General features: G+C 43.3%; 1 protein-coding gene across 2 annotated transcripts in view; it reads right to left on the bottom strand.

Annotated features, from left to right (window-relative positions):
• The window catches only part of NUP214 (nucleoporin 214), a 179,739-nt gene that overhangs the window by 138,072 nt on the left and 29,906 nt on the right, over positions 1–11,761 (bottom strand). For both annotated transcript variants that reach the window (XM_073630314.1, XM_073630313.1), the window contains exons 7-9: positions 11,424–11,527; positions 10,621–10,730; positions 7,473–7,539 (exon numbers count right to left, since the gene is read on the bottom strand). In XM_073630314.1, the coding sequence (XP_073486415.1) occupies positions 7,473–7,539; positions 10,621–10,730; positions 11,424–11,527 (281 nt within the window). The remainder of the gene's footprint in view (positions 1–7,472; positions 7,540–10,620; positions 10,731–11,423; positions 11,528–11,761) is intronic.

Raw genomic sequence — 11,761 nt, forward strand, 5'->3', positions numbered from 1 at the left:
AACATAACGTGAAGGTTTTAAACTTCCCGTTTCCCTCAATGGACGAGAAAGAAATAAAGGCTAAAAAGAGACACTGTGAGGTGAGGCCAGCTATAGTAACAATGTAATTCACAAAACTGGAGTCAAAATAGTATACAGAAAACACCCAGGATTAAAAAGGAGGTCTGGGGTTCAAAAGGGGCAATCCTGGAATCAAACTTGGGCAGCCACTTCTAGTTGCTCTGTAAGCGTAGCAACAGTGGAGACAAAGAATGAAGCCCTCTTGACGTTGTATAACCTACTAATATTTCTTAAGCCTTTCCTATTTACCCCTCAACCTGCATTCGAATTTGCCTGTGACGAGACTCCTTCTCCTACATCTGATGGGAATGCAAAGTCTTTCAAAGACCAAAACAAAGCCCTTTAGGATTAAAAAAAAAAAAAAAAAATCTATGGCTGTACCAAACACTAATTTAGCTTAAAGGATAAGTTCACTTTTTTAATAAAAATAATAAAGTGCTAATTTTTTTTTGCAGGAACAAAATTGTGCATTTATTTTTTAATTGGAGCCTGTAAAATATTGCACCAGCGATCAGCAGATTGCTGGTGCCATGCAGGTATCCAGCAGATCTGCCAGTGTATCTGCTAGCACATACAGGGAAGTAGATACAATCTGACAGGGAGCATGAATGAACAACCACGGTGCTCCACATCAGCATGATAGTTCATTGAAAACTACAAGCCGACAGCTGCAAAGGCTGCTAGACCTTGCAGTTTTCAATGCAGAGCCCTCCACTCAGCTACACTTTTTTTTTTCTTTTAATTGAGACAGCTAGCAGGGAGGGAGAAGAACCCCGCTAGCTGTCACAGCAGGGATCGGGGAGATGCGGGGACCGGTCCGTTTGTAACAAGTTACACCCTGAATATGAGTGTAAGGACGTGTTCGAGTGTAAGAACGTAAGTTCGACTCGAACATCGGATGTTCGTCTGTTCGCCGAATAGTTAACAATTTGGGGTGTTCGTGGCACATTCGAAAGCCACGGAACACCCTTTAAAAGTCTATGGGAGAAATCAAAAGTGCTAATTTTAAATGCTTATATGCATAGTATTGTCATAAAAAGTGTTTGGGGACCTGGGTCCTGCCCCAGGGGACATGTATCAATGCAAAAAAAAAAGTTTTAAAAAACTGAAGTTTTTTCGAGAGCAGTGATTTTAATGATGCTTAACCACTTGCTGACCGCCTAACGCAGATATACTGCGGCAGAATGGCACGGGCAGGCAAAATCACGTACCGTCCCAGCTCCCCCCCCCGGGCCCAAGGCAGTCGGCTTCGTTAGGGAAGCGATAAAGGCTGAGGGGGAGGTCACTCATTCGTGGCCACCCCCTCGCGATCGCTCCCCACGAATGAAAATCTTCCTCTGCTGCTGTAATGTAAACAGAGGCAGAGGAAGTGATGTCATCTCTCCTCGAGCCAGTCTTTTCATTCCGGCGCCGAGGAGAGAAGACATCAATGTGAGTTTGCACCAACACTACACTTACAGTAAAACACGCAGGCACACTTTTCACCCCCCCATCACCACCCTGTACCCCCTGTCACAGTGACACCAATAGCAGTTTTTTTTTTTTGTTTTTTTGTTTGCATTGGTGTCAGTTTGTGACAGTTGTAAGTGGTAGGGCAGTTAGGGTTAGCCCCCTTTAGGTCTAGGGTACCCCCTTTAGGTCTAGGGTACCCCCCTAATAAAGTTTTAACCCCTTGATCACCCCCCGTCGCCAGTGAAACTAAGCGATAGTTTTTCTGATTGCTGTATTTAGTATATAGGTTCGTCGTCAGCGTTTTATAGCGACAGGGACCCCCATATACTACCTAATAAAGGTTTTAACCCTCTGATTGCCCCTTAGTTAACTCTTTCACCAGTGATCACCGTATAAGTGTTACAGGTGACGCTGGTTAGTTTGTTTGTTTATTATAGTTTCAGGGCACCCACCGTTTATTACCTTATAAAGGTTTAACCCCCTAATTGCCCGGCGGTGATATAAGTTAAGTTTTAGGGTCAGATAGGGTCTGCATCGCCCCAGGCAGTGTCAGGTTAGCGCCAGTACCGCTAACACCCACGCACGTAGCATACACCTCCCTTAGTGGTATAGTATCTGAACGGATCAATATCTGATCCGATCAGATCTATACTAGCGTCCCCAGCAGTTTAGGGTTCCCAAAAACGCAGTGTTAGCGGGATCAGCCCAGATACCTGCTAGCACCTGCGTTTTGCCCCTCCGCCCGGCCCAGCCCAGCCCAGCCCACCCAAGTGCAGTATTGATCGATCACTGTCACTTACAAAACACTAAACACACATAACTGCAGCCTTCGCAGAGTCAGGCCTGACACGAGCGTGCCACTTTTTGGTCACCTTTTTGATCATTAGATTGGAGCATGTGGCACCGTGCGACCTAATCGCCGGGGCTTTCCCCAGCGGCTTGTAGATTTCCATCTTAGGCTGGGGGAGAGAGCCTGCTTGCAGTGTAATAATTTGCTCGCTATGAAGTGGAGGGATAATAAGAATGTTTTCGTTCTTACCTTCCTTCATGCAGACACGACGGTCCAAATTACTACGGCGACTGGTGTTGTGGAGAAACCCCTGTGTCCACGAATATAACCTTGACATGGGAGGGGTGGACCTCAACGACCAGTTGTTGGCGCTGTACCTAGTTGCCCGTAAGGCCAGACGCTGGTACAAAAAAGTGTCTGTTTATTTATTTCAATTGGCTTTGCTGAACGCTTATGTGCTATACAGAGCTTCAGGACGGACTGGATACTTCCTTAAATTCCAGGAAGAGATCGTCAGAGCCCTTCTGTTTCCAGACTGTGCTCCACCTCACCATCCCCAACAAAATGCAGTAAGCCGGCTGCATGAGAGGCATTTTCTTTATGTCCTCCCGAGTACCCCTACCCAACGAGCCCCCAGATGTTGTGTCTGCTGCAAGCGCAGATATAGGCGTGACACCCGGTATTATTGTCCCTCCTGTCCTGACAGTCCTGGTCTTTGCATTGGTTAATGTTTTGAACACTACCATACACTAGTTGAGTATTAGCGTAGGGTACAGCACTGCACAGACTTGGACACACTTTCACAGGGTCTCCCAAGATGCCATCGCATTTTGAGAGACCCAAACCTGGTACCAGTTACAAAAGTTAATGTTACAAAAAAAAGTGTAAAAAAAAAAAAAAGTAAAAAAAAAAAAAAAAAATATATAAAATAAAAAAACAAAAATAGTTGTCGTTTTATTGTTCTGCTCTTTTTTACTGTATTAGATTCTGCAATGTTTTATTGTAATTATGTTTTTATCATGTTTGCTTTATAGGTATGCAATTTTTTTATACTTTACTGTTTACTGTGTTTTATTGTTAACCATTTTTTTGTTTGCAGGTACGCCATTCAGCTGCAGCGCGGATTTATTTATCTTGACAGCAACAGCGTTTGCTCCCACGATACATAAAGCCATAACTCCAGCGCTGTCGGAGGTGATTTCAACACCACAGTTACATACTTCAGCATATATGCCGAAGCATGGGGGCAGCAGTGGGCGGAGGAGCGATTTGCTCCTACCCTTTTGCAGGAGGATGCCCCCATGCTTCGGCATATATAAACGGCGCATGTATGCCCATCATTAGAAGTGGGTGGATGAAGGGAGGTATTGTAAATGGTGGGCATACCCACTGATCAATATCTTTTTTTCGTTCAGCCCACAGGCTGCATGAAAAAAAAGTTTACAATATATGCCCAACAAGGGCCAGCAACGTACTGGTATGTTGCTGGACTTTGAGTGGTTATACCAAAATGATGCCTGCAGGTTTAGGTATCATCTTGGTATCATTCTTTTCAGCCAGCGGTCGGCTTTCATGTAAAAGCAATCCTAGGGGCTAATTAGCCTCTAGACTGCTTTTACAAGCAGTGGGAGGGAATATACCATCTTCCATGTTTTCCTCTGGCTCTCCTGTCCCAACAGGGAACCTGAGAATGCAGCCGGTGATTCAGCCAGCTGACCATAGAGCTGATCAGAGACCAAAATGGCTCCAAACATCTCTATGGCCTAAGAAACCAGAAGCTACGAGCATTTCATGACTTAGATTTCACCGGATGTAAACAGCGCCATTGGGAAATTGGGAAAGCATTTTATCACACCAATCTTGGTGTGGTCAGATGCTTTGAGGGCAGAGGAGAGATCTAGGGTCTAATAGACCTCAATTTTTTCAAAAAAGAGTACCTGTCACTACCTATTGCTATCATAGGGGATATTTACATTCCCTGAGATAACAATAAAAATGATTAAAAAAAAAACAAAATGAAAGGAACAGTTTAAAAATAAAATAATAAAAGGAAAAAAAAAAAAAAAAAAAAAAAAAAAAAAAGAGCACCCTTGTCCTCCCCTGCTCTCGGGGCGAACGCAAGCGTCGGTCTGGCGTCAAATGTAAACAGCAATTGCGCCATGCATGTGAGGTATCACCGCGAAGGTCAGATCGAGGGCAGTCATTTTAGCAGTAGACCTCCTCTGTAAATCTAAAGTGGTAACCTGTAAAGTCTTTTAAAAATGTATTAAAAAAAATTAAAAATGTATTTAGTTTGTCGCCACTGCACGTTTGTGCGCAATTTTAAAGCATGTCATGTTTGGTATCCATGTACTCGGCCTAAGAAAATTCCAGAAAATGTACCCTAGTTTGTAGACGCTATAATTTTTGCGCAAACCAATAAATATACGCTTATTGACATTTTTTTTTACCAAAGACATGTGGCCAAATACATCTTGGCCTAAATGTATGACTAAAATTGAGTTTATTGGATTTTTTTTATAACAAAAAGTAGAAAATATCATATTTTTTTTTTCAAAATTTTCGGTCTTTTTCAGTTTATAGCGCAAAAAATAAAAACTGCAGAGGTGATTAAATACCATCAAAAGAAAGCTCTATTTGTGGGAACAAAAGGACACAAATTTCATTTGGGTACAGCATTGCATGACCGCGCAATTAGCAGTTAAAGAGACGCAGTGCCAAATTGTAAAAAGTGCTCTGGTCAGGAAGGGGGTAAATCCTTCCAGGGCTGAAGTGGTTAAAGTGAAACAATAAAAGTGAAATATTCCTTTAAATTTCATACCTGGGGGGTGTCTATAGTATGTCTGTAAAGTGGCGCATTTTTCCCGTGTTTAGAACAGTCCCTGCACAAAATGACATTTCTAAAGGAAAAAAGTAATTTAAAAAGTACTTGCGGCTATAATGAATTGTCGGGTCCCGGCATGGGATCCCCCCCAGTCCATTACCAGGCCCTTTGGGGCTGGTATGAATATTAAGGGGAACCTCCAACCAAAATAAAAAAAAAAAAAAAAGAAAAAATTGTGTGGGGGTCCCCCCCAAATTCCATACCAGGCCCTTCAGGTCTGGTATGGATATTAAGGGGAACCCTGCGCCAAATTTTTTTTTTTTAATGGCGTAGGGGTCCCCTTCAAAATCCATACCAGACCTGAAGGGTCTGGTATGGATTTTAAGGGGAACCCTGCTCCAAAGTTTAAAAAAAAAAGTGGAATTGGGGTCCCCACAAAAATCCATACCAGACCCTTATCCGAGCATGCAACCTGGCCGCAGGAAAAGGGGGGGGGAGGAGAGAGCGCCCCCCCTCCTGAACCGTACCAAGCCACATGCCCTCAACATGGGGAGGGTTCTTTGGGGATGACAATTCTTTTATAAGTGAGGGCTGGGCCACACAGTGACAGACCCGGGTGACCCTGCCCCCCTCTGACACCACGGGGAAGCCATTGGGAAGTCCCCGTGCTTCAGAGGGGGGCTGAGTCACCCGGGTACATCACCGTGAGGCCCCTTCTTCACTTATAAAAGAACTGTCATCCGCGTTGTAGCGTCATAAAGGCGGGTGCCTGTTACCATTTCAAATGGGGGGGCGGGATCTGGGGGTCCCCTTGTTAAAGGGGGCTTCCAGATTCCGATAAGCCCACCACCCGCAGACCCCCACAACCACCGAGCAAGGGTTGTGGTGATGAGGCCCTTGTCCCCATCAACATAGGGACAAGGTGCTTTGGGGGGGGGCTACCCAAAAGCACCCTCCCCATGTTGAGGGCATGTGGCCTGTTAAGGTTCAGGAGGGGGGGGCGCTCTCTCGTCCCCCCCCTGTTTTCCTGCGGCCTGCCAGGTTGCGTGCTCGGATAAGGGTCTGGTTTGGATTTTTGGGGGGACCCCCACGCCATTTCGCTTTTAATTTTGGCGCGGGGTTCCCCTTAAAATCCATACCAGACCTGAAGGGCCTGGTATGGAATTTGGGGGGACGCCCACACAATTTTTTTTTAATTTTCATTTGGGGTTCCCCTTAATATTCATACCAGACCCAAATGGCCTGTTAATGGACTGGGGGGGGATCCCATGCCGTTTTATTCAATGACTTTTATCTGTATTGCCAGGACCCGATAATTCATTACAGCCACGAGAACTTTTAAATGACTTTTTTTCCCTTTAGAAATGTCATTTTGTGCAGGCACTGTTCTAAACACGGGAAAAGTGCGCCACTTTACAGGCATACTATAGACACCCCCCAGGTTACAAAATTTAAAGGAAAATTTCACTTTTATGGTTATACTTTAAGCATTATTAAAATCACTGCTCCCGAAAAAACGTCAGTTTTTAAAACTTTTTTTTGCATTCATACATGTCCCCTGGGGCAGGACCCAGGTCCACAAACACTTTTTATGACAATAACTTGCATAGCAACCCTTAAAATTAGCACTTTTGATCTTTCGCATTCGTGACCTATAGTCTTTAATGGTGTTCGCGTGTTCTAACAAATTTTTTGCCTGTTCGCATGTTCTGCTGTGAACAGAACCGGGGGGTGTTCGGCATCCCTAATCATCACGTCTCCAAAGAAGTAAATCGCTAAAGCATGAAAATACCCCTCTCTCCTATTCACAGGATTTAAGTGATACCAAAGGAAAAAACAAACCAAAAAAAACAAAAAAAAAAAAAAAAACAAACATGTTATATATACCTGCTCTGTGTAATGATTTTGGACAGAGAAGCCCCAATCGTCCTCTTCTCAGGTCCCCCGCCGCCACTCTGGACCTCTCCCCCCTACTGAGTGCTTGCAATGGGGGCACTCGCGCATGCTCGCTCCCCAGCTCCCCCTCTTAAGCCAATACCCTTCTTTTATACCCCTCCTTTATCATCCAGTTACTCTGAAATGAACACGGATGTTACTCAGAAGTACTGACTCTAATAATGAATATCTAGAATTGAAATAATTATCTTTCACTTTTACAACAGAGTAAACGCTAGCTCATCTACCACATCCTCCCCCTATTTACATGTTGCTTTTGATTTAGTAAGTTTAAGGTCAGCCTTTATTTGGCAATCTGACCAATATTTATCGCAATTTGTTATTCTTGTACTGAATCTGAAAATATAAAACTTAATAAAAATTACTTAAAAAATAAATCAATAAAAATACCTGGTCAGGTAGCTTGGCAATTACACTGACTTCTATGGAAGCTGCAGAAGCGCCGAGAAGGACCCCCCTAAGTGAGAGAGAAAGTAATGTTATCAGATCACTTTTTCACTAACAAGTAAAACTTGATTTTTTTTGTTTAAAAAAACAAACAGGAATCGCTGCCCAGCCCCTTCAAGGCCGTCCCGGCTCTTGCATATGAGGTCCAAGTACAGCCCCTCTTGGCCTGCTGACCATAGCATCTGACTCTGGAACAGGCCAGTTTTTACAGGAACAAAGCCCATGAGTGAGATCAAAGATGCAGGGAGGCACATCTATCACCTAAAAAAACAAAAAAAAAAAAAACAACGAGGCCTAGCTGTGCTGGGTGGGATTATGCCTGCTGGGGATTCCTGTCTTTTTTGGCCAGTGTTCATTCACCTGAAGGTGGCAGCATAACATGAACATAGCATGAAAATCAGAGTCCTCTGTGTTCTGTGATGGAGGATTAAGAAATATACATCTCTATGTACCAATGAATACATAAAGTGTACGTGACAATTAGATTTAACAACTGAATCCTCCCCTAGAAACCATATCAGATACACATGATGCATTACAGGTTAGGAATCTCACCAGCACATTTCTGATAACACAATATGCCAGTGAGATCCTATGCATACGCAGTAGTGGCCTGGTCAGCAATTTCACTACCGTACATGTGTAGGATCTTGTCGTTATGTCCGATATTTCGCAGCAACATCCTGAACATTAACGGTAGTGGCAGTAAAGAGTAGTCATTACCACACGTGTGCTGAATCTCTTCCACTGCTCTAGGAGTAGTGGAAATGCCACATGGCAGTGCCATAAAGTGGTGACGCTGCTCAACAGCAAGTTATAGAAACCACTGGGGAGGCTGAAAAACCAGGGATGCATATAGCCAACCTTGATATCCACGGATGCCAGGATGTTCCCCTGCTGGAGTGAAGCAATAACCGACCGGGTGGACTGCATCTTGAATTTTTGCACTCAGAAGAACCTGTTGAGGTCCAGAATAGGCCAGACATCTTGCTTTGGCTTGGAAACCATAAAGAGGTTTGAATAGAAGTAGTAAAACCTTTCCCCTTTCAGTGTGGGCATGACAGGGGAAGCGTGAAAAGGGAAACTGTCAGAGCTCTAGCTTGTAACCTCTGGACACCATGCTATTCATCTACAATTTCCTGAGTCCAGACAGTCACGAAGGCCGACACGCTTCCTCTCACCCGTAAAAGTGGGGGCATTCTTTCACTGGGAAAAGGACTTCTTTCCGGGAATGGAGGTCTTTGGGGTCCAGTTCTTTATTTGAAATTGGGTGGTAGGCTTTTGCTTAAAGCCTGAGGTCTGTGGCTGATGAAAGGACTGCTTCTTGGGAGCTGAAGAAGGCCTCAGCTTTTAACCCATTGGCTTTGCCTTCTTTTTCAGAGGAAATAGCATGCTCTGATCCACAGTCATCTTCTGGATGAAAGCATCTAGGCATGGCCAAAACGAAATGCTCACTATCAAAGGATAGCCACTAAAGTTGTTTCTTAGGCCTCATGTATGCTGGAGCTCAAAAACCTGCCAGCTGCATCATGCCTTACAGAGAAGCTCAGCTGATCAATATTTGAGCCACAGGATTATCCTCATATGGACAGGAATTCCATCCAGCCTCAACAGTTTCTGAATGGAATCCTCCAAGGCACTGACCAAGAAACTCAAATCTCTTGAAAACTGCTCCAGTTATTGTCCAACGGCAGGATCCTCAGGATCAGATTCCTTAGACTGGAGCATACCTTTTGGCCGAACCTTGACCACAGACTCCCACCGTCAGCTACAGGGCTGCTCCCACCAAGGAAAAAGATGCCTTAAAGAGGCAAAGTTCACCTTAAAGAAAAAAGATAATAAATGCACATATTTTTGCAGGATAAAAACCTTCCTTCTTTCTTTTTTCCCCACAGGAGCCTGCAAAGCATTGTAACAGTAATTAGAGCAATGTCAGGCTCCTGCACACTTCTCCTCCAACTTTTTACCCATACCTCAGTACGAGCTTTCAGTTAAAAAGCTGAAGTGTCAATGGGCTACAAGTACGCTGAATATTGCACCCATAGTCCATCAAGAACTACAAGTCCGCCTGCCATGGTAGCAGAAAGAACCTGAAGTTTATTCATTCACAGATCTCTGATTTTAAATGTGACAGTGGTGACAGTGGCTGTGAGGGCGAGGAACCTCCACATGCTGTCATGGGGGGGGGTCTTTGGGAATGGGAGGCAGGTGGTTACTTGATTTTAAATCTGTATTTAGGACAAAACATGTTTCTAAGTTTTTAGACAGGCTCAAAACTCTTAACCATAGCATCATTAAACCTGGAACTAGATCCACCGGGAACCTTGAGAGCATTCTTCAGGTAGGCATCAGCCAAGTCCATGGCTGGGGAATTGCAATTTTTTTTTTTTTTTGGAGAACTCGTCCAACATGAGTAACTGCTGAGTAAACCGCTTGGGAGGTGAAAAAACATCTTCTCCAGATGAGCCCAATCAGCATACATCACCCTTCAGCAAATGAGGATGCACAGAAAAAGATTTGGGGTGGTTAGCCAGACACCAGGACCGAAACCCAGTGACAATAGAAAAAGTGAATTTTAAATTTGTTCTGACAGCATGCGTCAAATTAAAAAGACAAAACAAAACTAAACAAAAAAATGTTTATGGTTCTCTAAGCCCAACAGAGGCCAGAACATTCAGCCTCTTCCTGTCGGGACTCATCCAGAGAAGAGTCCTGATCTTCACAAATCTCGTCGTCCTCATCCAAATCACGTACTTCACCTGATACATAATCCTCCCACGGGTGGGGAGGAGGAGGAGAAGGCGACCATCTGTGTTTGCGCCCCAGGTGTTTTAAACCAGAAGAAAAAAAAAAACATCTGAAAGCTAGTCATGCACCCCAGAAAGTACAGCTGTCTGAGGTTTCCTGTACTGTCAGCAGTGCGAGATATGGAAACCTATGATTCTATGAAAGCTGTCAATTTACAAGTAAAGTTATTGTTTGGATGCTAATTCTTATGCAACTTGGGAAAATGCAGATCACGTTTCACCAATGCTAAAATGACCAACAGAATATTGAGCTTAAAAAATTGGAGTCTGCAAGTGCAACTTACCAATCCTCCATGTAATTCATAAAGAAATGATGCTGCCTTTCATTGTTGACGCTGCAGTAACAAATCTCTGTAAAATTCAGGAAGCGCTCCCCTCGTTTGTCTTCTTTTTTCTGCATTAAATATTGGTATTTGTTAAAAAAAAAAAAAAAAAAAAAAAAAAAAAAAAACTTCAAAGCAAAGTTTTACAATGGCTGCCATTGTTGATATCGCCTACAGAAAAGGCTAACTGCTTGGCTGATCCAATGGCTTTATTTTATTGTTAGTGTATGAAATTACATAATAATCAGTGAGCTTTGACATCAACTCTCAGGAAACCAAACATTCATGCTCACATTTTGTTTTTGGAATTGCATGCACACAGTGATACCTGCACATTTCCTCAGTTTCCATCTAGGGTGAACATTGAAACAATAAACCCTGTGTACCCTTGTATGGACTTCCTACTATGAAGACAATGATGGCCCTGCCTCCTCTGACACCTGGATGGCCTATTGTCAGTTACAGGATCTGGGAGAGGCAGGGCTAACCACCAATTACCAAGTAAAAGTGTGCATTTGCAAATTAGAGTGTTCCAGTGCACTCCAGATGGAAACTGATAAGGTATGCAGGCCCCACACTGTGCATGAACCAAGATGCTGCGGTAAATTCAAATGCTCTAAAAACACAAATGCAGTGTCACCTACAGAATTATTATTCCTAACATGCAGGGTAAACAGAAATGGTATTAGATATGTAGCACATGTCTTTAGAACAAAATCTGCATTTACGCTACATAATAGACAGATACAATTAAAGTGACATACCGGAAGCAAAACCATCACAAGCTGAGGAGATGTTTCCACAGAGCCATCAGCAGCTGCATACACCACCGCAAAGACATATGTGCTGATCCATAGAACATCCAGCACTAAGGTAGAAACACATAGTTAGTATTGAACATATAAAGAACTAGACTGTTTACACAATACACTACAAGTACAACTTCAATTTTAAAAAAAAGTCAGGAAAGTGTTTAAAATCTACATGAAAACAGAATGCAATGATCTGCAAATCTCATAAACCCATATTTTATTCACAATAGAAAAAAAAATTGAAAACTTATCAAAATGTTTAAAGGGGTTGTAAACCCTCATGGTTTTTT

The sequence above is a fragment of the Aquarana catesbeiana genome, linkage group LG05 (genome assembly GCF_042186555.1).
Source record: "Aquarana catesbeiana isolate 2022-GZ linkage group LG05, ASM4218655v1, whole genome shotgun sequence".
Taxonomy (NCBI): Eukaryota; Metazoa; Chordata; class Amphibia; order Anura; family Ranidae; genus Aquarana; species Aquarana catesbeiana.